Genomic DNA, 27,082 nt, shown 5'->3' with positions numbered 1-27,082 from the left:
AGGTGCTGGAGAGAATGTCCTCAGAGCTCAAACCCCCCGCCCACGCCTCCCCCCTTCACGGAGTCCGATGACACCTCACTTTGAGGTTTTACATTAAAAGGCCGCTTCACCAGCTTCCTACATCACACCTCAAACATCTGCCGTCGGACCCGGCTCACGTAGCTGGTGAATAGAGCGGTGTAAATAAATATTTACGCAGTCTCCTCTTACACATCCCTGTGCTCTGGGCTTTCCGGTTAGGTCCGCTAGCACATCTCCCTCTGGGGTCGCGTCACCTCCTGTGTCGTGAGGATGAGCTCATCTGATTGGTCAGATATTACTCTGAGTTATGAGATGCGAAGCAGTCAAGCATTCTCATATACCACAGTGCCAAGGGCATACTCTTTAACTGCAAGGCCACTAAACACTACTACTGCGCAATGACTCATCCATGCAGGGGCTGTGACCTTTGGGCGTGAATGTGAATAAAATTCATAATTTATTCGCTGTTGTACTGTCTGTATTTTAATCCTAATATATTCTCATCAGATGTGCCTATGGTATAACTTGTGCTGAAGGGATGTGACTGATAATAGATCTCATGCTTGCATTAGAGGAAAATGTGAACTATACCTTGTGATTCCAGTCGAGAATAAACATTAATAGAATCAGCATTAGGTTACATTGGATCACTGGCTTCAAACGCTCCTTAAATCACTTTCCTGCAATTGGTGAATCTCCGGCAAACCCAGTCCTGATTAGAGTGACTGACATAAAAATCATAAGCACCCAATTAGAGTGAAGAAATTAGCTTATTATTTTCCCCATTTGCAAAACATAGAGGCATTACTCTGGCTCATTAATTTAATTTAATTTAATCAGTTACATTTAAAGAAGCAAAGACATTGTTGTTGTTTTTTTGCTTATTGTTTTTTAAGGTGGAACAAACTTTCTGAATACATAATATTCGTGCAGAATCAGTGTGCTATTATAGTCATTACTTGTACAAAATTACAGCGATAAGAACGGGACTTGTTGCAATGCGCAATAACAGTTAATATAGTGAATACCTGAAACCAGTTACATATTGAAATATGGCGCAAAAATAGATTATATCAGCTATTCTTCCGTCTCATCACTGCCAACTAGGCTGATGCCCACACGGTAATAATGTTATATTTTCTGTCATTGCAACATTCGCCCAGCGGGAGGCGAGCCACAGCATCCTAAAGCAGGTTGACAGTTAAAGATGCTCGGACCAAGGTAGATGTAACTTTGAGCAAGCTCCAGAGCGTGGATACAGGACCTTGCACGATTCATTGGACATAGTACGAAAATCAAACACACATATTACATATAACGCACTATTCCGTCAGTGAATTCGTTGATACATATGATAATGCTGCTTCATTATGCATTGATGATAATGTGCTGTAGCTATCTATTATGTAATCTCTCAGACTCCATTAAAATATGCTTAAGGCTTTATCGCTGGTTCACAGATGCCACAGGTCAAGGAATTTACTTCAAGATCATGTAAAACTGAACCGTCATGTAGCACGTAACTGTTTTCACACAATACGTTGTATTATTGGGGGGAAAAAAACTTTGAGGCGCACACCACCAGATATTTCACTACCTTGCTTAGGGCGACATAGGAAAATATTTGTTGATGTTAATCGCAAAGTTAACATTTCTCCCTGGGTCTAGAAATTGAGGCACACACGGGACATACAGGAATAGACACCCCCTCCTTTCGTCTTGAACTACTTCTTCTTGGCGCTGGTAATCGATCGGCGCACTGTTCCACTTCATAGTGTCATACCTTCTGCTGCACGCTTAACAGACTGGCTGGCTGCTGTTTGTGGAGCATGGAGGAAAAAACAAGGGATGACAATAGTGCCAGAGAGCAAGAAGCGCTGTCCTATCAGAAAAGGATGTGGAAGAATTTTCAAGAGAGAACCAAGCCGTTTTTAAGCCCTAAACTGGGCGCCGAACGTCGGAGTGCGGACGGGAAAAAGGAGACGGGAATATGGATGTTTAGGAAGAAAAAGAAGCAGGTTTTGGACCGTGTCTTTTCATCGTCCCAGCCAAATCTTTGCTGCTCTGCCCCAGTGCCTCTTGCCGGCGACAAGCCCCTCTGCGGTAAACCGGACCCTAGTTCCAGTCAAGGACAGGCGCTGCACCCGCTCGAAACCACGGCCGTAGAGACCGCCGCGAAATATGAGCTGCCGGGACATGGAAGCCCAAAGCATATCGTGTCTCATTTGGTGTTGTCCCACCAGAAAAGCTCGTCACTTGGGTCGGCTTGCTTTGAGAAATTGGTGGTGGGTGACTCTGGCGCCGGCGGCGCAGAGGAACAGCTGCGTAAGAACGCCAGCGATTCTGTGAGTAATAAATATATAGCCAGTTCGTTTCGAAAAGCCGGTGGTAAAAACGCGATTAGCTACCGGTTAAAATATGCAAACCAGGCACTCAGTTGGTGTAAATTAAAACACTGGAGGGAGTATGCCGACTGACCTAAAGCGATAATCGTGATTTAAATGCTCGAGCCACGATAATGCCTTACATTTTTATCCACAAATATTGCTAGCCTACTACTGCTCAGCATTGCATTTAAGGACCTAAGATGATGTACAGTCGCTAACGTTGCACCAAAGAGTGAGACCAAGTTATGTTGTGAATCTTGTAAATGCCAGGTGTTCATTTATCTATAGCCTACTGTTGTACACACGTGTCACGGTGTACGCTACAACTTCACCTGCAACACCGTTATAACTTTTGTCTTGTCAGTAATTTTCATGTTATGCAGTTTTATCTTCGTTTTTTATTGTTTATTACTAATCTGTACATGTTCGTTTTTATGTGCGTATTTGCGTGGACACCTCGGAGATTAGGCCAGGTGCTGTGTGCGCAACTAAACAAATAACTAAAACTGCATTTTAAGGTGATTCCCTGTATCCAAGGATGTCTGTTTCTGCAACATTAGCTTTGAATTTAATTCAATAGTATCTGGAGTTTGTTTTGGTAGCTATAACCTCCATAAGAAAGTAGCCCATTAATTCTCTGAATTATAGAGAAGGTCGATTTTTGATCTTTTTGCAAAGCATGATGGATGAGATAACAAACCTGTTTGGAGGATAAACCCGAGAGGTGCAATTAATCATTTTAAAAACGGCTCAACTGGGATGTGGTCTGAATTAGAGTAAAGCTAAGGTCGTGTCAACAATTCCAAACAAGTAGATCCTTTTTTAATGGGACCCGCAGTGTTACTAGCGTTATGACGAAAGAGACTTTCACGGGATTACCATGCAGTGGCCATGGTGTGGTGCTGATGTCACATCGCTGAAGTAACCTAGGGACGCCAACAGAAGACGCATCCACCGTCCAGCCCCGCCCCCTCACTCACAATTAGATTCCACTTTACTTATTCCCTCTGCTAGATCTAGGCAACCACATGCCCACTGACAAGCGTAGACGACACGACACACAAACGGTCCTCTCAAGTCTTAAAGCAGCAATCTGTTTCCTACGGAATGAGTCGATTGAACATGGAACTTGTCTGGTGTATATTTCTTTGGAGTACAGTGTTTAAAATAGAATTCTTAAAACGGTAGGGGCATCCCAAAACTAGAGGGTCTGCTGAACGAATAGCGCCGTCTGAGGTGCTCTTAACCTGGTCATTTATCACGTGCTTCTGTTTGAAGTGAACGTCAGTTCATGAGATTCCTGCCAGCTGCGCCAGGCTTTTGACTGTCCATCCAAAGGTTTTTCTAGAAAAACAAAGCGCATCGGCCCTGCTCTGTTTTTAGAAACTAAAACGACCTATTTTATATATGTATTGCATATTTGTATATTGCATATTGCATATATGTATGACATATTTTCCTCTTAGAATTCACCAGAAGTGATCATTTCACAGCTGTTCTTTTCTTCTGTACAAAGAAGAAGAAATTTAAAATAATTATTCTGGGTGGGGATGGGGGGCATGCCCCCGGACCTCCCTAGTGGGTTGCAGTTCCTGGGGTCTGCACATTTCAAACCCCCCAGTTTTCAAATGAAAGTTTCACCCTTTTGCTCACTACCTTCCACTGACTCTTGGGATGGTAGTCAGGAGATGCCCCTGTGAGGTGAAGAATCTATGCTTTCTAGAAGGAAGTAATCTAGGTCATGTCATCTCCTTGGTGAACAGAGTGTTGCCAGATCCCAGATCAGCTCAATCCATTATTAAGCTCCCTCACCGGAAGCTCCTTTGGTGTGGCCCTTGCTTTGGCCCAGATTGCCAAGGCTATCAGTACTCTGAGTGTAGGGGCCTCTAAAATATTTAATGTTCTGAGAGGAGGGACTCCACCCCCTGAAGTTTGCCAGTCAGAAATGGACATTATGTATTTTCCTTGCGGACTGAAATTGTGTGTAGGCCTACTGCTTTTTTTCACCTGGGGTGTTGCTGAAAAGCTCTGTGAACACGGGGACACAGGTGCAGTTTCCCACAAACCACTTCTCAAACTTAGATGACATTAACCCTCCCTCAAAAAAAAACAGGCAGGCACATTTTTTATGGCACCTATTAACGGAGGCCCTGGCAAGACTGCTGCGGCTCTACAGCGGCTGCTTCTAGAGCGGCCCGCTGCTCAGTCCGGAGTCTTCCACTGTCCGCCACGCGCGAGCGTTCCTTCCTTTTGGAGTTTCACAACCGGGGAAGCGGTGGGAATCCGGTCGGGCCTCCTGGGAGACCAGGCACGGCGGGGGGATCGGAGCTCGCGGCCGTATCTGGGTCACGGGGAATAAATTGAGGTGGAAAAGTGAAGCTTCGCCTTGATCGTGGATTAAGTGGAAGAAAGGTGATGCTGGAAGCAGCGGTTCTCTTGAAACGAGAGCGGGAATGAGAAAGCTGAAATGGGTATAGAACACACGAAGCGCGGCAGACCGCCTGTTCCGGCTGCTCCCTGGTACGCATGGCACCTCAGAAGTCACAGCGTTTACCTTTCGGTTTCATTTGAAAAGGATCTTGGTGGCTTGTGGTCTTTTTCAGCTTTATTTGGATAGAACAGTGCAGAGAGACAGGAAGAATTAGGAGAAGAGAGAGGGAGAGGGAGAGACGTGCGACAAAGGTCGGCGGTCGGATTCGAACCGCCGACGTCGCGGCTCGCATTGAGCATGTGGACTACGCCACCAGAGGCCCAGCTTGTAGTCTTATTCCTACAGCAAGAAAATCGATCGGCCCCGCCTCAGGTCTCCGGCGTGCCGAAAGGCCCTACGAAGGATTTTAATTTACGTAGGCGATGGCGGTTTTCCTCGTCTGATTATTGCAGAGGTAGTCACGTGACCTCCACCTGGCGGGCCTTTGAATTTACAAGCTTCTACGCCCCCCCCGTCACCTTGAATTCTTCAATCTGCCAAACGTTGGCGGTGAGGCTTTCCCAGAGGCGCCCACCGGCACGACTTCTCCTACAGCGTTCTCGTCTCGCGGGTGAAATCCTCCCTCGAAACGAGCTCTGTGACTCAGGCGCTTCTGCTGGCGTGTTTACGGTTGGAGGAAGGGAAATCTGTTCTGAAGGGAAGAGAGCGTTTCATCTGGCGGAAGACAGCGAGGGGGGCGTGCCGTCCTCTCCTTTCACCAGCGGCATCGTGGGATTTTTTTTTTAACCTGCCGCAGCCTATAAGGACAGAGATATAGGATTACACGTTACACCGCTGGGGGAAATCGATACACTGTTTATATGTGGGAGCAGCGCGCTTAAAAAAAAAAAGGAACGGGGTGCTGCCATCGCCCGCCCCCCCCCCCCCGCCGCTGTGACGCTTATGCTTCAGAAGTCTTTGATGAAATATATGTTCTTTAAAAATGAAAGAGGAACACATTGTGCCTTACTTTGCGTTGGCTGTGTCTCTCCAGTGTGCTCACTCTAGAGAGTCCCTCTGAGAGTCCAGACGTGTCACAGACGCCAAGGTTCTAATCTCTTTTCGGAAGTGCGCACCTCTCGCACGCGGCTGTCTTCTGACCTCCTGTGCGAAGGTGTTAACCAGTAATGGTAGCAAAGAAACCAAGAGGCCTGCAAACGTTGTCGTTTATGAATGGAACACAAATGACTCCTGATACATAGATACCCTTTATTAACGGCATTTCCCAAGGCACCAACTGTAGGCTGGCAGTGGCACGTGGCTTCCTTCTTGGTTGGCTTCCAGGGCACGTACAGCATGCTGTTATTTTATTCAGCACATCCCCTTTTAATGCCCATAGAGTAAATGAAATGCGTACCTGTCACGTGGATTTGCTTTTAGTCGTACCAGAATACTCTTGGCGGACAGCGAAGGGGCAAAACTGCAGTACGGCGCAATGTGGCCCTGGGTTGTATGTCAGGAAAGGGCTCATTGCATATCGACGATTCAAGTTCCTGAGACCCACAGAAAAAAATGTTTAGTATTTAAATTTTTTGGCATAATACAAGTGTCTTGGATGACAAAAACATGTTACAGTAAAATATTTTCATACATACATAAAAAAAACTCTTATACATTTTATTTTTGTTTAATGCCCCTTAGTAGAAGTAGAATATATGTTTTTTTTGGATTAAGACCTCTGGACCCATGTCCCTTGCAGGGGGCAAAATGAATTGCCAGGTTTTAGGAGGATATATCCCTGTATAACTTTCAGACTACCATAACTACCAAAAAGCTGTTTTGCAAGCAATTAAGCTGGTGGCAATTTAGCTTTGAGTGGAGCCATTGGCAAAATAGATTAAAGAAAAGAAAAGGAAAAGTGTAAGAAAGTGATTAAAAGTAATCTAGAATCAAATTAAGAAAGTGTGTGTGACTGAAGCAGAATAAAGAAATACAACAGTGTTTAAAAAATAAAACACAATCGAATCCAGACCGTAGCAGTGCACAGTGTGGCCATTAGCTTCGAAGGGCAACATGCAATTTGATTTGATTGAGGCACCTTAGGGTATGGGAGGGTTCAATCAGCTAGGGGTCTGCGTTTCATCACTATCTAGCGACCCCTGCTGGATAGCAATGGTATAATCGGACGCCCATGAACTGCATGCTAAAGCTGTGTATGGAAGGTCTTCCGCTGACTCCACTCTATGTGAGCACAGCTGTAGACTGCGGCTTGGAAAAAAAAGCAGCTGGCGACACCATCATCTGATTCGGAGGAGAGCCACAGATTCACAGTCTTCGCTCTCCAAATTTGGCTGTAGGATTTATGAACGTGGCTGCGGTTGCAGATACTTGGAAATCCCAAAAGAGTATGGGAATTGTATATGTTCAGCCCCATAGCGGTCACCAAATATTTATCAAAAATAAATAAAACATAGTATATTTTATTTATTCACATTTATGTGCAGTTAACTCGATATCAACCATGAAAATGACAGAACTACTGATAGAATCAGGTTAAAAGTGATAATAATTTGGGCAGTGCCTGTTAAAGTATCCTACATCTACTTTGAGCAGTAACAAAAGTGCTTTCATGTTGAAACCTCTGGTCTCCAAACTGAGCAAGCGATGAGGAAATTACAATACATTTGCATGAATTGGAAAATATATTTGGAGTGCCTCTATATATTCAAATGTATTATTCAATGTATCAGTGTATTGCATTCTTTGAAAAATTATATTAGCGTTATTTATGTAAGAACGAAGCAATGACCGATTATACGTTGAACCCTGTGGCTCTCCGAAACTATTGGCACTGGACTGTTTGAGATTTTAATCGGGTGAAAGGGTGCATTGCTGCCAGTTCCTTTGCAGATCATGGCAGTCAGGAGCCTCTGGGCCTTTTGTACACACCTGAAGGTATGACAGCCTTATAGTCGCTGCGCAGAACAGGCCTGTTGTGGTGCAATTTCCATACGGTTCATCCCTGATAATAACACCTGATCGTAACTCAGACCGATGACGAGAACACGCCCGTTTCATTTTTCATTGCTGCTCGCGAGGAAACGCAATTCAGAAATGGAAATAAAGTAAGGAAAGCTGGATAGCGGTAGGACGTTGTCCATAAATCCCCTTTCCCTTTAATTAAATGGAACGGGAGTGCCTCTGGGTAATGAGAGAAAGGTTTCTCTGTAAATTCGTTACAGGTTGGGCTCGGCTACGTAGAAGCCTGGTGTGCATGGGCTGGTATGATTCAGTGTTCAGGAGGACATCAATCCCATGCTTCAGCAGGGTGTGTAATTCACTCCTTCGGGATGAAAGCCACGTGCAAGCGTCTGCAGGTTTTGTTGCGTTTTTCTACTCAGCGGCGGGTACTATGCTACTAACTGATCACGCTTGGCGTCAATCCGCCGTGAGCTACGAGGAATGGAAGGTCTGCCTGTTTAATGGTTTGTTAAATTGAGAATCATACATTCGGCAATAATTTCGCACACGGTTGCCTGTTCGACACTTTTAAAAATGCTTCTTTGAAAAAAATAATTTACAATTAGGTTTGTGGGATGGCCTGTGTCAAACTGTTGGCGAAGAATGTTTTTATCTCAAATAAACAGGAGCCATTGTGGTCCTGTGTAGATTGTCCAGTGTAGTCGCTTGTTCTGAGTGCTGCGGCTTCCATCCAAACCGCACCTGCTGTAGCCGAACATCCCATCGTATGGTGTATAATTGGCTGTAGTGTTGCGCATGGGGGCACGCTCCGCCCCGCCTCATCGCTTGGTAATGGTTCCAGTTGATAGGGTGCCCGTGAACTGCAGTGGCTGTGGGGCTTGACTGGTGGATTTCGAAGTGAAAAGAAGCGGTGATTGGCTATGCGCCAATACTTTGCGTTCCTTCACAAATTTGCAGAAGAAGCTTCAGTGAACAAACGGCCCTCTGGTCACTTCTGGGATTTCCAATTTGGGCTAGGAAAGATGGATCATTTAAAAAAATTATATTAAAGAGTCACCAGGTGAGCCTTGATTAATGCCTGTGTGATTCTGGGAGGGATAGGGAATAGGAACAGAGAGGACTGCGCTCATTTTTGGCTGCTCCCCACTGTTCCTAAAGCCCTCCAATGCCTGATATGAATTCAGGACAATGGGCAGTGGTGACCTTTCCAACAGGGACACGCCAGAGGTTGAATGGTAATTAGCCTGGGTGTGTCACATTGTGTTTATCAGGCCAGATATGGAGGCACAGCCAGTTGCTTTTTCTTCTGTAATATTTTACTTTAAAAGTGAAAATAAAGTGTGACTTGTCCTTGCCCTGCTTTTCTGTTCACCAGCTGGTATGGAGGCCTCAGCCAACACTGTAACACAGCCTAGTTTTCAGGCTTTTGGGCCCCTGCTTGTGCCTTAAAAGTTCTGCCAGTGAATGCCAAATAACTGTGGTCTATTTGAATAATATATTTGGATGTCATGTGTCCTTGGCGAATTTTACGCACACTGTCTTGTTTTAGGCTATAATGGCTTCACATTTAGGTGCAGTCATTATACCCTCCATGAGTAATTCTTCAGACAATTCTTTCATTTCATGACAGAAGCATTTGTGTGTCTCAGTGGACAACATGTAATGCGATGTCATGTTAAATTAAGCATTCTCCCGGTAATAAATCCATATCGTTTCAGTTTGTAGTGTCGCATCCTGTACTGTCGGGTGACCCCAGGTTCTGCAAACGCACGATGAAACCGAGTGAATGAAGATGTTAAAAGGGGTTGGTTGTTTTGACACCCCTCATTCTCTCTCCCCTATTCTCTACTTGAAAACGAAATGTATGCGCCTGTTTTCGCCATCACCTTCATCCCGCGGTGAATAAATTCGACGGCGATTAAAATGCACGCGCCAACCGGTACAATTACCACATCAATCCTGCAAGCCTTAGAATGGACCTGGGACGGTGTAATTGGGACGGGTTTTAAATTACAGTCTTTTGTTAAGGATCTACTATTCCGTAGCTGGAGCTGCTTAAACACGAGCGGAATGATAACCTCTAATTAAAGCCTCGCTCGAGGCATAAGGTAGGCTATGGTTATCATTGTGCGCATTGTGCAGCCGAAATAATCAATTCCACGATTTATTTATCCAGACCAGCAATTATGTATTTCATAGGTGCAGCAATGACCTACCTTCTGTTCTTTCGGAGATTCCGATAGAACAGTGAAGGGGAATTGTGTGTGTATTCAAGTGAATAAGTAGCCAGTGTATTGTGGCCCCCTCTGTTCATTGAACCATACGAACATACCGTTAAATTCATCATTTTTCTTCTCATTGTTTATTGCGTGAAAGATTGAAAAGAGCGAGAAAATATCATCTTAATATTTGTTCTTAATTTTGTTACACAATGACACAATAATATATGTTTTATGTGGATACTCCTTGCTTTTCTGCTTATAATAAATATTTATTAAAAGATTTGTGTTATTTTAATTATTTTATTATGATGTTTCTTTAAAGTGCAATGCGCAGTAAGCTGTACTGGTGTCATTTATTCTGTACTATACCGCCACTTTAACAGGAGAGCCACAACTGTACACTTGACCCCGAATTAAAGTGTACACAGAGTAAAAGCAGATGTGGCACCACCTGCTGGTGGTAAGATGGAACAGACAAGCTCCATGTAGTCGAAATGGGAGAGAGCCGTCGTGCCTTCCAGTGCAAATCAAATCAGGTCAGGCTTGATTAAGCCACTCAGTGGCCTCAAACATTGATCAACTAACCAATTATCTAATGCTAAGTAATTTCCTAATAGGCTGATGTAATATAATGTCTAATATTATTTTATGTTTTAATTAGCTGAAGTAATGTAATATTCTAATACCTTATCCTTCTGCTGTGGGCTATCAGTGTCGCTACAGTCAAACAACAAAGGTTTAATTTAAAACATTCACAGCTCTCTTCTCATGGATTCAGGTATGTGTATGGGTGTCATGTACACCCCCCCCCCCCCCCCACACACACACACTTATTTAATTTCCATGTTATCATTTCATGTGATTCTTTAATCTTCAGCTATTGAGTCATTTGCTTTCTGCCTTGCTTGCGTTTGATATCTGTCATATAAACTTGAACCACTCCCCAGTAGCATTGGTTTAATGTGCTGTCTGTGTAATACTCTTGTGAAATAATAAGTAATGATTTACGTGAAGTGGGCCTAGCGTAGTATTTATTACACCTTACTAAGAGCTCTGTAATGTATAATAACTGTTGCCGTGAGAATATGCGAATGGTATAACAGTTTTATTGCGATATATTTTCAAGGTACATATTGTGTTGTGGTACTAGTTAGGAGTGTGTTATATGAAAATTCTGGGTGTGTTATCAATGAGCTAAGTTTTGTTAGCCATATTGGCCAGTAGCAACATCAAAGTTGTTTTGCATTGTAGTATAAATTCAGACTGCAACCAAGTTTCCACATTCCTGAATGAAGCAGCTGAGCTCAGTTGTCAAATAATTAAGGAAATAATGTAACAAATTTACGATAAAATATTTTCAAAAAAACTTTCTTACTTTATTCTTGAGTGGAGGGCATGAGTCTACAGAATTACTGGTTGGTAAAAATGAATAGTAAATAAAAGTTGACAATGACAATGGAATTTAATTTAATTTACTGATTCAGCTATGCTTCTTTTAAATCGCCCCTCTGTCTACTGCGTCAACATACGGGCCTTTCATATCAACCATAGTCTTGGTTTATTAGCCAATGACAATAATATTTAAGCTATCATCTGCCAATATATTATCATGCATAGCTTGCTCTAGTGCCATAATGCTTATCATATTATTCATACATTTGTTTCAACTGTCAGGAACTGTTTATGTCATAATGAATATACAGTATATGTTTATGACAAGGGTTATGGCAACTATTTTGAGCACTTAATGGAATTGTGAGTCATAAAGACCGCTTTAGCTAAGGCATTACTAAATGATCCTTAGCTACTCCTGTTAGCATAAACGGAGCCAAGAACCGTTGGAGTGGACACACGTCCACTGCTCCCTGTCCTGTAGCTTTTATTTTTGGAAGCAGATGCCTGCATTCAGGGCTGTGGCTTCAGAGGAGATTGTAGCTCCGGGCACTTGGAAGGCGTCCCAAAGGCTATCGTCTCCCAGAATCTCCCAGCTTTTGGTTTTCCTGTGATGAAAGAGGGGGTGTGTACTCGGTAACGTTCCACTGCTGTCGCTGAGAAGCAGACAGCGCACTGCCCCCCCCTGTATTGCGGCCTGTGTAGCACAAATGCTACGCTGTATTCTTGTCTTGTGATGTGTCATGGGTCTCTGTGTATTTACAGTAGTGCTGAATACTGCAAACATAGTTTTGTGACATGTAGACCTAGTACAAATTATGTGTACTGAGTTTTGGGTCTGTGTGTACTACTTGGCGCATTATTCCTGGTGCTGTGTCCTGTGTGCCCACTACTTGTCTCATGTACTCTACTGTTACCATACACTAGCCTTGCATGATGTATTGCGTACTTTGCGCTATGGACCTATATATTTTACTGTGCGTTGTGTGCAAAGGACTGTATGTACTGCTAGTGTACTGTATTCTTTGTGTAGTAGGTACAGGTACTCTTGACGTGACTGGACATGGATTGTACCCAGCACATAATTTTAAATGAAAGGTTAATGTATTTGTGGGAAAAACTGTTTGCACCCCTGATAATATAGACCCCAGGTGCCAGAGATGCGTATAAGGAAAGGACTGTGATAAAGGAGACCGTCCAAAACGTCTGTCACAATGAATCATGTTGCCAACTAGCGAGATATGCAGCGTTGCGGAGTTTCATTCTCCTTATTAAACCCTAAAGGTTGAAATCCTGGTGGTGTAACAGCAGTTTAGTTTGAGGTGCTTTTTTGCGAGATAAAGATGATTCGGGAATCTCACCCCGCTCGGCCAACTGCAGCGGGGGCAGATTTTCCCCTCTAAAAGCAAACACTTACCGAATAGACGAGTCCCATCCCCCCCCCCACCCCAACTGGTTTTTGGCATGAAAAACAGCGCTGACTCAAATATTGCAGGCCGGTGTGCTGCCATTCTCTGCAGTCTTTCCGACCCAGGCTGGGTGAAACTACATTAGCATCAGGCGTGCGTCAGGGCTGGCGTTAACCTGCCATGACCTCATGGTGCCAGTCACCTAAGACAGACAGTGATTGTTGGCTTCAGGTACACTGCCCTGTAATGATATGCACTGACTTTGTAGGAGGTTGTGGATTGAACTCATAGGACGGAGTGTGGCACGGTGGGTAAGGAACTGCGCTTGTAACCGAAAGGTTGCAGGTTCGATTCCCGGGTAAGGACACTGCCGTTGTACCCTTGAGCAAGGTACTTAACCTGCATTGCTTCAGTATATATCCAGCTGTATAAATGGATACAATGTAAAGTGCTATGTAAAAAGTTGTGTAAGTCGCTCTGGATAAGAGCGTCTGCTAAATGCCTGTAATGTAATGTAATGTAACTCCTAGAACAAGACTACTCCGTTCGAGTTCCGTTCGAGTCAGAGTGCTTGCAGGTATTCATTCCAGCTCAACATACACTGTAACCAATTGAATAAGGTAATGTGCTTGACCCAGCCAATATACAAATATATATGCTTTTTATTATCCCAGAGGAAATGATGAATGCAATGATCTATAAAGCACTTCATAACATAACTGAGTCAAGTATGGTATTAGGAATGCAGAGGATTATTGTATCTTTGCAATTTAACTTTTACCTATTACCTTTACTGTATGAGAGATCCCCCCACAGGTTGTAGAATATTACATTTGACAAATCCCCATGTTGGTCTATTTTTTTTATTTTATTGAATAGGCACACAACTGCACACTCCAAATGCTGTAGACAGACTGCTCTTAGTTTGCTGGGCTTTTCTGTGTTTCCCAGTGCATTTTGGGTATTGCAGGCAGGCATGTTTTTCAGGCCAATAGCTGAGCCTTTATTATTTGTTCAATACTGTGTTTAATTTCTGGTTAAGGGCTAACACAGACTTTTACCATGTAGATCAGGAAGGTATGATTGAATACGATATTAACACCAATGGGTGGTGAGTGTAAAGCTATTCTGTTCGTGATATGAAAGCTGTTAGAGGTTAGATCTTCTCTCGTAATCACACATTGCTATATACATCCGTGTAATGGTTTCCTGTCGGTTAAGCTTCAAGGAGGTGAATTACCGTAGATGATGTTACCTCACCTCCCCCTCGTGTCTGAATTAGGAAGTTGCCCCCCCCTGCACTTCCACCCCTGCCTTTGGTACCCAATTGAGGTAAATGAGTGAAATAACAAAATAAAAAATGACTTTTAACTGACTTTTTGGCTCCGCCCTGGAAGGGTCAGTAAAGGGCTGTCTGTGGCACACTTGTTGGTCGCGTGTGTCCACTTTCAGCACTTGAGGCTGCTTGGCTCGGCTGACAGTCTTTCCTCACATCAGCGCGCTGCCTTTCTGCCTTTCTTCACTTCCTGATTGGCTCGTCGTCACTCCGTCGACTACTTCTGATCTGTGTGTAAGCCTGTGCTGCTGTTTCTGATGAGCGGTGTCCTTATCAGACTGTGGACTTGGAGAGCCTTGCAGCTTAGCTGTTTACATCTGTTTGTCCTTCTCCTGTTTGGACACTCCCTGAGTTTCGGTAAGTGCTAGGGAAACATTTCATTCCTGTACTGCAAGTGTTTTGACATTTGAGTTGGCATAACGCTCACTCAAGCACGGGTGTAGGTTAATTTAAAGTTCACTGTTGATCCTTGGGCAGGTGACATTAGCCTGCTTTTGGTCTCATTTCTTTCTTTCTGTTTTTTGTCTTGCTTCAGCTGTTTGTCATGTTGAATTCTGTAGGTCTCACTGAATTGATTAAAATAACTTCTCTCTGTATGGTCTCAATAAAAGCTCAGTGGATTCTTCATCTTCCTCTTGCGCCCTATGGGCATTTTTTTACTTGCATCTTGTTGCTATGGTTTCGCCCACTTCCCGTGAGAATAAGCTAACGTTAGGCTACGCTGCACAATGTTGGGTTTTTGCTGCCCGCTAGTGGTGCTCTGTGGTTGAGGCGACTCGTGACTTGTGGGTTGTCGAGCAGAGTGTTCATAGCTGGTCCGTGCCGAACATGGTTTCAATATATGGAACGGCAGTAAACACCATAGCAAAGACAAAGCAGGTTTGGGCAGGCTATTATCAGCATTCATCTGGGGCTAAAGTTGTACTTTGTTTTATGCTCAGTGTTGGATTGATTCATTCATATTGACAGTCCACAAGGTCTAGTGCATAGCAAATATGAACTTTTAGGGTGAATTTTACTCTGCAAAACTACATTATATTAGCATTATACTTGCATTTACTCTTTTCGAGTTCTAATAGCTGTTAGTTTTTTAACATTGGATACTTTGCTGTGACACTACGGATGGACTTCAGTTATACACATGTCCATTTCACAGTTTGACTAATTATTCTGTCTATTATTATTATTATTAGACACATTTGTTTCTTTCCTGTTCATGTTATTCAGTTATACTGCAGCCATCTGCTTCTGGAACTCCGTCCTTCATGGGTAATATCAAATTTAATCCCTGAAGGATAGTGTGAGTAATGTGAGCTGCGATGAGGCGGATGGATCATTGGGTGGATTGGGCTTTTTTCTACTTGGAGAATACATTTTACTGGCAATATCCTCTGAAGGGGCTGCCAGCTGAAATAAAATTAGGCATTATAACAGGAAAAGTGATCTCACGCAATAATATACCCAGAACCAACAAAGTATAGGCATACTCATTTCAAAGACACTTTCCAAGACAGCCTTTTCCTTGCCGTTAATTGGCCGTAACCATAGGATCCACAACAGCATCTTTGTTTTTTTGGCGTGGGTTAGCTCCTGTGCGGTTGTTTTTTTTCCTATAAGCCGTCTCCTGAAGTCATAAGGTGGAGATGCTGGCGCCAGAGGTTTAATAATAGAATTTACAATGTGCGATTAAGGGTCTGGTTTCTGCTGAGGGTGACCTTGTTGCTTTTTTTACGAGTTTCCGCCTCTTACGTCAACTTGACACCAGGTGAAGCCAATCGCAGAGCTTATTCCCGACACACTGGTACAGGAAGTCAGGTGCGGCTTTTTCTGTAGGTAGCTATAGATCATCCCCCTACCCTGCCCCCGCCGATGTGTGGGCGTATACGGGTTTGTTGTTGAATGCGCGGTGGATTTTTCTCTGGTTGTGCCCGCGGGGGTAGAGGGACGCGTGAGGCTGCGAGGGGCCGCGTGAGAGGCTGAAAGGCCGCGGTTGTGGGCGGCGACGGACGGCCGCCGGGCCCGACAGGTGTGTTCTATTTGTGCCGCTCTGAGCCGGAGCACGCCACCGCGGCGTAGTTCATCGGGACCGCGAACAAAACGGAGCGGAAAATAACCTCCACCCCCGCGAACCCGCCCGACCCCCAATGTCCCCACCCGCTGTCGCCCCCCCCGCCCCCTCTCTCCCTGGCTCCACCCCCCCCCCTTTCCCCCCTCCCCTCATCGGGAGCGTATCCCTCCTCCTTTGCCTCCCCGCCTCCCCCCCCCCCTTTTTTTTTGGCTGCAGCGCCTCTCCTCTCCTCTCTATTACCCTGAATGAAATGCTCCCTGTGTCTCCTCAGGGAGTCTCCTAGCTTCTGTACCGCTGACTTCATTGACCTGCACTTATTTCTCGTCTGGCATTCTGGGATTGAGACACATCGCTAAATTAAGGGGCCCCTCAGGACATTATACTGTTTCTCTACTCTTACTGTCACCTGCTTTCTTCATCCCTGTGTGGAACACCAGGAGAACCTCCGTCTCCTCGGGGTGTGCTTGGGGGCGAATGTCCTGGCGCACCCCGTTTCTGTCACCACCCCGTTCTTCATACCCCCGTCATTGCCCCTCCCGCCATTCCCGTAAGACAACCAGTGACTGACAGCAACCTACAACCCCCCCCCCCCCCCCCTCCTGTCTGTCAGGGGACCGCGCTGTGGTCACGCTTTGTTACTCAATCTCCCGCGGCGGGACGGGACCGCTCTGAGACCCCTGCGGAGCGTTCGCTACGGGACGCCGTCGACGTCGTCGCAGTGCCAGACTGCCCCGGGCAGGTTTTGCGATTTTGCGGAACCCTCCCCCTGATTACAGATGTGGGATTTTCCGTTGGTGAGCGCATGTCCTTGTTCCCTGTGGAGAATATAGTTCACGGGAAGTAGAGAGCATTTGTCTGTATTCGGATTGATCAAGGACAATTGCCTTTATTGTGCATTTGCATGCATAGCACTGTAAGTGATATGGCCGTTGTGTTTTCAGTTGCCAGTGCAGAAGTAGCCTATTCTTTTTGGCACTGGATCTGTTACCACAAGGTGACATGCGCCTTTGGTGATGTGTCGTGCGTGTTAAATTTAGTCACATTACTAACTCTCCCATCAGCATTGGTGAAGTACTGTGTCAATCTAAAGGCTGAGAAAAAAGACTAAGAAAAAAGACTAAATAAAGTTTCCTTCTCAAGTAGGGAGTAGTATGTCTGTGTTCTTAGGCCACAGAGTTTGACCTTAATCAGCTTATTAAAATGTACATAATAAGCTTGACATGTTGCTCCTACAAAGCAAACAAGTGATAGGATGTCATAACAAGGAGTGTAAGAAATACTGAAGATGTTCTTTGCCCAGGTACATTAGCCTGTGACCTCTGTTGCTTTCAGTGTTAGCTGCGTGTTACATTAGTCTGTAGGTAGAAATTAGAGAGGAAATGGTTCTAGACAAACTCCTTTGACTGAATCTCAGTTGTTAGGTGGGCAACGATCAGATTTAGGTTATTTTTAGTGACTGAAGTATTTAACTGTTTGCAGTATTGTTTTACACAGATTTCATAGTTGTCTAGTCTGGTTGTCTTTTGTCTACTCTGCTGTGCTGTGACTGTTCGACTAATTTAATTTTAAACCTCAGGTTGACATGCAGTGAAGTGGCCCTGATTGATTTAGTGTAAGGGATGTCTTAAATCTTAACATTGTCTTCGCATTTAGTAACAACTCGTCTGTCATAATCGTCCCACCGATTGCATAATCAGTCAGCCTACACAATTGCACAATTACATGCACGCACACACACACACACGCGCGCGCGCACGTAATTCTGGGTGCTGTTCTATACTTGTAAATCAAGCTGAAAAAAATGTTTTCATAAATTTGACACACCATAATAAACTGCTTGTTTTATAAGTATTTCTGGTCACAAACTGTCAATTATGCTGTAAGCAAGACCTCCCTGCTGTTACTCAGATGCTCGCATTAGATGTGGTTGTGCTAGAGCATGAAATTAGCTTTTCTTTGGAAATTAGATTTTTCCCATGATTTTGACTGGTGTGAAAATATGGATTCTGATTCTATGAAGTTTGCCTGGCAGTTATATTCAGAAACATGTCCTCCAATAAAAGCTGAGAATATACACTAATCTAAATATTGGGGAGCACAGAGCAAAATCAAGAAAAAAAATGTCTATGTCCCAAAAATTATGGAAGGCACTGTATGCTGTACCTTTGAAAAGTGCTCTATTGAAAACTGTGCCAGAGAGTTATATAGTTGCTGTCAGTACAATCACAAAGTAAGCACTGTAAAAAGGCATGTGTCAACATTTAATGCACACATCCCATGACCCAGTGAGCAGTTCCCAAACTTAAAGACACACGCCGTGCTGCAGGAGAGCTAGCGATTTTAGAGATGTATCTCTCACAGGCCACAGCTGGTAACCTGTAGCAGGAGACCTCTAGCGCCATGGCAACACAAAGAACCATGGTCAATTTAAGCCTGCGAGTGGAATGCCTCCCGCTACTGTTGAGGAGGTGCTCATTTTCACTTTATCATTGTGAGGGGCTAATGTGTGGTTTTGATCGACGGTATAGCCGATAGGTAGCCTTTAGCGTGCTAAATTGTCATCGTTTGCCATGGTGCTCAGCTGTGCGAGGTGGATTCAATTATGCAGGGTGACAGTGTAGAGCTGCAAAGACGCTAAGAATGTGCTTCTGCTTGAAATAAAGATTGTCTGTGTGTGTGAGAGAGAGAGAGGGAGAGGGAGGAAGAGAGCTTGTGTGATCGAGACAGAACTTGTGAGAGAGCAGTTAGTGCATGTGTGAGAAGGAGAGAGACAAGATGCATAGAGATTAGAGATGAGAGAGAAAGGTGGAAGGAAGGAGATGAGAGACAGAGGCACCGAAAGAAAGACAAGAGGATTTCAGTCATGCCTAGTGCAGAAGTCATGCTGAATAAATGCGGCTATAATAATGAATCTGTATCCATCATTCGGATACCAGGACATTATTAACCCCCCATGATATCTTAAATTGTTGAAGCATGATGATATTGTTGTGTACATCTTTTGCCTTAAGAGCTGTTATGTGCTGTCAGGAGCACTCAGATAAATGAAAAGCTACCATGTGAATGGAAGTGGTCTGTATGTAAGCATTAAGACTTCCATTCACGTCAAGTCTGCCTGCCTGTGTCACGCGTACTGTACATTGGGTCATGCAGGGCCAATAAAACAAAGTGGTGAGAATTAATTTCGCCTGACTTTTTGGTTGGGCCTAAAGAACAGCCTGCATCTGAAGAACTATTTTTTTGTCACCTGGATAACACATTCTCTCGCAAGCCGAAATAAACTCACACTCTCTTTTGACACTTTTGAAGTCAAACACTTTGTTCTGTTTGTGTCGTTCTGTGTTTTTTTTCCTGGTATATAATCAAGGTACTTTTATTATTAATTTCACAAATATATATTCTGTGAAGCACAGCCCGAAATGTGCTAGATGAGATTTGTTTACATTTGACTAATAGAAGGAAAACGAGTGGGTACATGTCCTGTATGGCAATTTGATTACCGGGAAACAGGCCTGCACAAAAAGGAGCGATAGGGGCCCTCACCCCCCAGTCCCCCCCTACCCACCACGCAGGCGGTGCCTCAAATAAAATTCTGTATAGTGCCCCCGAAAGGTCAGGGATGCCACTGCCAGGAAGATAATGCCTTTGGTATACTTGCATTATTTAACTGTAAACATGGCGAAGCACAAATATTGAATGATCTGTCAGTTTAAGATGGCAGAGCTGGCTTGCGTTGGATGTTGGCTCTCACATTTTCTGAGGGAAAGTCCGTGGACGCGGAGCGACGCGGTTGGGCTTCGCAGTCGCCCACACGTCCAGATTTCAGCTGAGAGCCCCGACGTGTTGCATCCGTTCCCTGGGAAATGGAACACAAGGTTTTTCCTTAAACGGTTTTCCGCACGCAAAACCTTCTCCCTGTCCTTTAGTGCTCGAAGCCAGGTGACGTCGTGCCACAGTGCCTTTTTACATCTCCTCTCTCGCCCGCTGGGCACGGGAGCTCGCTGCGTCGCCGTGTCTGTCTTCCTCTTTTTTAATTTCTCTCCTTCTACAAACTCATTTCATTCTACTGAGGGAGGAGCATCCGTGTTAGTCTCTTGCCACAGGCAGGTCAGAGAGAGGCAGAGCTGGTAGTCTTCCAACTCAGCCACCAGGAACTTTCACTGCTCGCGACCCGCCCACATTTCCTGTTATCTTGCGGTCGTAATTATCTCTTGATAAGGATTCATCAAAGGTGAACTTACGAGCTTCTCTGCGGACGCATTGTTTTGTTTGTGTTTAATTCTGTTCGTTGGACTTAGTTCACTTTTGCAGCACTTCTGTTAGGGAATGAGATGTCAGTCACAACTCGAGAAGGAAGTTTGAATGACAATGCAAACATATCCTGGTATGTAGTGTTATTTTTTTGCTGCATTTGTCAATATCAAATATTTATTCTTCGCTTGAAAAAAAGCTGTTGTTCAGTGCGAAAGAGAAACTAGTATTTTTGCGGTTCATAATCATTTCAGTTGCTTTGCGTTTATATTTAATTATATTTGTAACAGGGACCCGTGTTAATGAATTCTATCAATACAATTGTGGTTGTTGTGTTCCAGCACAAAACCATGAATTAAGGCATTTGATATAGGGTTTATATAGTTGTCTGATGAACAACTGCAAATGAGCAGTTGTGAAATAATGACTTCAAAAACACAAATGATATGCAGCCTCAGCTTTGGTATTAGTTTATTTCACGGACCTGATGCGTGCTCTATGTGTTTAATACAAATCCCTGATTGTTTTGTTGGATCAGTTTGTTTGTGGGATCATTTAGTGCAATCGTCAATTACCTGAGAGCTTGGCAATCCACAGTATTGACTCTGTGTGTGCATGAGTTAACTGTATATTGATCCAGTTATCCTGCCATGATGGATCATTGAGAAAGTGGCCACGACTATGTATCTGACCACATTAACATATTAACTGTCCGGTATAGTATCTTTAAATTCAAGTGCACCTCTGTGGCACCAAAAGGGTCAATGCTGTTGTCACAGTTGTTACTTCCCATAATCCTTCACTTCCTCCCATCCCTCCTGCCCTCATGCTGAATGTAATGTGTATCCATCTGGTCCTGGGTGGATCAGTCTGTGAAGGCAGGTCTCCGCGAAGCTGATAGCAGCCGCGATTAATGTGAGTCTGCAGGCCTTAAGTAACAGAAACAACCTTTTGCCAACTTTTTTACAACTGAGCCTGGGAATGGTTCATGCATTTTCCAAAGAGCCGCTGAGAGGTTTCACTTTTTTTATTGTATTTGCTCTTTATGTGAAGGCACCTTGCAGGCTCGGGCTTATATTTTTGTCTTTTTTTCTTCTCATTTTTCGGTTGGGACATTTACTGAAACACAATTTTTTTGCATTGTGACTTACTTTGAGGCCCAACGGCAGTTCTCTTCCTGGGATTCAAGCATATAACATCCTGGTTATAAGGACCCGCCTTGCCACCAGTGTCCAGTGGCTCATGGGATCAGATTGGGGTTTTGGTTCAGGCTGAAAGCTCAGATCGTTACAGGCTGCGATATGCTGCCATGCTGTGGAAGTTATGCACAGATAAGAGCTGGGCCACTGCCCCCACCCCCAACCCCCTTCGCTCCACACCCAGATAACTGGTAGGATGATCCAAATCATTTATATGTCAATGCATAAACAACAGGGAAATAGGTTTTAAAAAAATAATCTAGATAGCTGTTTTTTTCGAAAATAAATGTTGAGAAGAGCTTCTCTTTGCTTCTGTCTTTGAGGCTTTTTGCATTTTAGTGAACTGATCCAAGGCCTTCTCAACCAGCTTGCAGAAAATAGCACATGTTTTTTCATTTCTTCAATTACATTTAACATCCCAATATTTGAATGAAATGCCCCTGATAATAGTTTGAGGTGTTGTATGTTAATATCTTCCCTTTTTGCGTGCTAACATCTTGTTCTCTCTCACTTATGTGAATGTATACTTTCTCTGTTGTTGCCTTCGGCGATGTTCAGCCCTCCGTGCTGTTTATGGAAATACCGGGGGAGAGAGAGAGGAACAAATAAACAGAACTTCAAATGAGTCAGTCTGAGTTAAAAAAAAAATGTTTTATCTACGTAATAAAAGTAAAGTGGATGGATGTGTGACTCAAATAAAGTCAATTAAACGGCTTTTTTTGAGGAAGTATAGCCGATTCGTTCCCACATGGGCAACATTTGAAAAAACTGTGATCTGAACGAGGTCGGTAAAAATACGGAAACTCGTAAATATACGATCTGGGGTCGTGACAAACGTGGTGAGTGGTTTTGGTAAATTACAGTGTGCTGCTTCGCGGTGAGTCCAGGGATATTCATATGAGGAGCGCGATGATTAAGTGTTTCAGGGCTCCTGTGGGACTGAGTGTATGTCTGTCATGCGGAAATAAAGAGACGATATAAAGCTGTTGTTTTGCATATGAAAGCTATCAGTATTCCTCTTTGCTTTTTTCAAAAAAAAATATATATATATTTTTTAAAGAAATGCGTAGAACCCTTGGATCTGATCAGTGAAAATTTTTATTAAAGGTTTTAAAACATTATGTAAGCAATTCTGAATAATCCGCGTAGGTGGTCCTCTATAAACCTAAGCTGTTAGGTGTAAAATTCCAAATTCCATTCAAAATTTTATGGTGAGGATTTATTTAACTGAATAAAAACAAATTATGGGATCTATAAAAATGTTCTCACTGAATTAATTACAATCTGAGGTGTTCTTGATGAAAGATGATTTGCAGAAGCATTACATCACAGGGCAGATTTTGTCCTGAAGTATTTGGGCTCTGAAGCTTGTATAAACTCGAAACTCAGACTCAAACTTTATTTATTTCTTCATACACAGGGCAGCTCAAAGTGTTTCACAGTAGGAAAAAAATTAAAACACATATGAATGGCATTCGCATAATGAGATACAAAAAAGCAATACAATCTAAATATGTATATGAAATAGAAGATAAGAAGCAAAATCAACATGGGTGGAAGGAGGTATATTAAAACAGCATCAAAATAATAAACAAATAATATACATAATAAGATAAGTCATATACATAATCAAATAAAAGGCTATATTAACAAGGCTAGGTAACACATAGTTCCAGAAAGGCTCTCCTTGCGCCCCCTGGAGGTGGGCCTAAGTGGATGAGCTTTCGTCTGTGTCCTGGTGACTCGCTGGGAGAATGCTGTGAGGTAAGATGGCCGAGGCCGCGAGTGGGTATGCGTTCGTCCAGTCGTAGCTGAGCGCCTGCAGTTCTGTACCCTACCCGTCTACCTCAGCTGGGCCTCTCTCTCCTCGCGGACGTGCTGCCTGCGCTTAATTGCCTGAGATATGACCTCGCACCCGACGGTGAGGGGGAAACCCACAACTTCCTGCTTCTTGTGCTTTCTATTCCAGACCAAGAGGTTTATTTTAAATGTGTATTTTTTTTTTAAACCTGCTCAATTAATCAGGCGTTTGGAAGATCTAGATGTGATTCAAGGACAATTTCGCTATGGAGAGGCACCATTCAGTGAGTGGGGATTATCAGATCCGCTTCGTTTGATCATTTTAATGGAAACTCTGATCATAAGCACTGTGTTCTGGCCCTTAGGTCCCGATAAGTTTCATTTGGAGTACAGATGAGGGCCCTCCCTTGCTGATGTCTTGTGTGTGTACGCTCAGGGTGTATCGGAGAGCGCCTGATTCCACCTGGAAGAGGCTGATCTGGTGCACCGCGTGCCGACAGGCGAGAGCAATCTGGCGCTATCTGTTCTTGGCAGAGCTCGTCGCTGACATGGGGCACGGGTTGGGGAGGGGGGGTGCGCCACGTCACGTTACGTCCCTATCGTGGGGCACCAGATGGCGGACCGTGCCTGGTCCGAGGGCCCGCTGCCCTGGCACCGCCATTGTCCACCAGCCTGAACAGGGCCTGGGGCCTGGGGCCTGGGGCCTGGGGCCTGGGGCCTGGGGCCTGGGGCCTGGGGCCTGGAGCCTGGTGCCTGGGGCCTGGGGCCTGGGGCCTGGGGCCTGGGGCCTGGGGCTGGCCGGGCCCAGGTTCTGGAAAGTGTGATGGCCACGTTGGTCACTGACCAGGGCGTGTGTCTCTGCTTGGGCTCTCAAAGTTTTGAAAAAAAATACTTTTTTTCACCACTACTGACTGCGTACCCATCTGATGATCTGATTCGCCAGCCCCAGGGTGTGTGCGGGCCTATCAGACACCGCTTTGGAGCGGTCAGAAAGTTCCGGGCTGTAGGCGAGACAGGAGCTCCTCTGAGACGGGACGGCGCGCCGCTGATGGGCATCGTTCTCGGCAGGCCCGAATTTGGCTGCGGTTCGGGGGTAACAGAATCTCTGCTGACTCGGCTCTGATTGGATTAGCCGCTCTGAGCAGTGAATATGAGCTCCCCCTCTTCCCCTCCTGCCCCCGGATGTTATTTTACTCAGAATCGTGCATTGGGAATACACCAGGCTGCGGAGTTTTATAGAGATTGATGCAGCCCATACCCCTCCCGTCGTCTCGTACTGGGCTCCTTGCCCAGGTAATTACGGCACTTCCCATTGCTGTCCCACCCTGCCGCGGGGGCCCTGGGCATGGGACAGGCTCACGGCTGCCCCTCCATCACACAGAAACAGTAAAAAGCATGTGGGCATGGAGTGTGGGAGCTCGGCCAGAATACAGATGGTAGGAGAGGGAAAGAGGACGTGACATCACAGAAGTGCCAGCATTCGCCTGCTCCCATGCCTGGCATACAGGGAACTCAGAGAACGTTGTCTGCTATCCCAGCCAGTTCATTATTTGCAGATGCTACCGTATCAGTTGCTTGATTATTTGTTTATTGACTTGTGTATTTGTTATCGCTTCTCTCTCATATTTCTTTGCCTGTTCTTCCAATTTTCAATGTAAAATGGCGTAATGTCGCTGTGATGTCCTCAGTCGGGTTGGGACAGAGCAGACGAGCGCATGCGCCGTAAGTACTGTGAGGGGTTTGGCGCTGAAGGTGAAAGCAGGATATGGATAGAAAGCAGGATATGGTTTGTCTCGTACGGGCTCGATATGCAGGAGAATGGTAGCCTTAGACATCCGAGGAGATTTCGCATTTTGCCTTGCACTGCATGCGCCGCTGTTTTCATATCCGATGAGAAGCCAGATGGCGACCGCGCCGGTGCGGCAGAATTACGAACGCGTCCCTGAAAGCCCGCCGCAGGCTTTGTGTGTGTGTGTGCGTGTGTGTGCGTGCGTGCGTGTGTGTGTGTCACAATCCGGAGGCGGAACCGGAGGAGAGAGCGCCACCCGCTGTCATGCTCGCTGAGCCGCTCGAAGCGTCATTCCCCGGGCTTCCCCACCGCTGTCTTAAGCCCTCCCCCGCCGCTGCTCCGACTCGGTGGGTCTACCCACGATGCCTTGGTGTTATTTCCCCTGTGCGCTCGAAAGCTCTTCTGCTACTCTGAAGCCCTGAGATGTGTGGGTATTCACAGAGGCTTTCCTCCCCTCTCATAAGTATGCAGAGGAAGCGTAACGGGGAGAACTTTCTCCTCGACCCATAATGCCTCGCTGCTTGTGAAGCTGGCGAGCTGTGGCAGAGTTACTTCACGCTCGCTGAACCCCACCCTCACCCGCTGTCTTCCCCCCACTGCTACCCACCGTCTACCACCCGCTCCGCCGGCGGGAGGCGGGCACCACCCGCTGCAGCTGGCAGGCTGGTGCAGGTGGGCGAGTTCAGAGAGTCTGTCAGGCTGTCTTTAGACATACACAGACACGCGTGGTACAGAACAGACGCACATGCACGCAGTACAGACAGACAGACACGCACACAACAGACACGCGCTCACACACACACACAGAATAGACACACATGCACACACAGTACAGACACACATGCACATGCACACGCACATTCACACATACACACACACGCACAGAACAGACACACACACACACTCACAGCACAGACACATAGACACACACACACAGAATAGACACACATGCCCGCAGTACAGACAGACACACATGCACACTCACAGCACAGACACACACACACACACACACACAGCACAGACACACACAGACACATGCATTGCACACACACACACACACACACACACACACCAAAGGCAAACACATACAAACACACACACACACACACACAATAGACACACATGCACACTCACAGCACAGACACACACACACACACACACCAAAGGCACACACATACACACACACACAGACAGCACAGGCACACACACACTGAGGATTATGTGCCATTTTATTATTCACTGCACGGTTGCTCAATTTGTCTCTATTACACATTCTTAAGAGCGAGATAGAGAGAGCTAGAGAGTGAGCGAGCGAGCGAACGGCTTTCTTTGCCAGGCTGGTTTCAGGCTTGTTTGTTTTGTTATCATCCCGGCTAAGAGAGGCGTTTATGGTCTTATGTCATTAAATATGAATAAATACCGTGTGCATACATTAATTGTCTTCATTTCTTATGCGCTCGTGTTGTGTTCGCCTAAAAAAAGAAACACTCCACATTGTGCTTGACTGTGTAGCAGGGACAGAAGAACAGTGTGGAGTCTTAGCAGACCCAGAGCTTCAGCTGATGAACGCACAGACTGTCGCTGTTCACGAAGCTGTTACACCATGAAACTGGGTTCTTAAAGCAGGTAGCATCAGCTGTCCTGTCTGATGGTGGAGGAGCTGTTTTGAGACCCTGCCTTGTCCTACTGAAAGGGTTGATAGCCTGATAAGCCATATAAAATTGCCTTGAGAACTGGAGAATTACCTGAGGTTTCACCTCACAAGCATTTTACATGTAAACCAAGGAATGGGAATCTAGCTGGAGCTTGATTTTAT

At 45.0% G+C, this 27,082-nt stretch overlaps 1 protein-coding gene across 9 annotated transcripts in view; it reads left to right on the top strand.

The window, feature by feature from the left end:
• Positions 1-1,752: 1,752 nt before the first annotated feature.
• LOC135233218 (multiple C2 and transmembrane domain-containing protein 1-like) overlaps positions 1,753-27,082 on the top strand; it is a 154,133-nt gene continuing 128,803 nt past the window's right edge. For 3 of the 9 annotated variants that reach the window (XM_064296534.1, XM_064296532.1, XM_064296531.1), the window contains exon 1: positions 1,753-2,366. In XM_064296534.1, coding sequence (XP_064152604.1) covers positions 1,851-2,366 — 516 coding nt within the window. In that variant the 5' untranslated portion in view covers positions 1,753-1,850. Of the gene's footprint in view, positions 2,367-14,309; positions 14,517-20,461; positions 20,612-27,082 lie in introns of those variants that run through there. The other 6 variants (XM_064296533.1, XM_064296537.1, XM_064296536.1 and 3 more) reach the window with 4 other exon arrangements.

This window comes from Anguilla rostrata, chromosome 10 (assembly GCF_018555375.3).
Source record: "Anguilla rostrata isolate EN2019 chromosome 10, ASM1855537v3, whole genome shotgun sequence".
In the NCBI taxonomy this organism is placed as follows: domain Eukaryota; kingdom Metazoa; phylum Chordata; class Actinopteri; order Anguilliformes; family Anguillidae; genus Anguilla; species Anguilla rostrata.
This window is presented reverse-complemented; position numbering and strand designations above follow the sequence as displayed.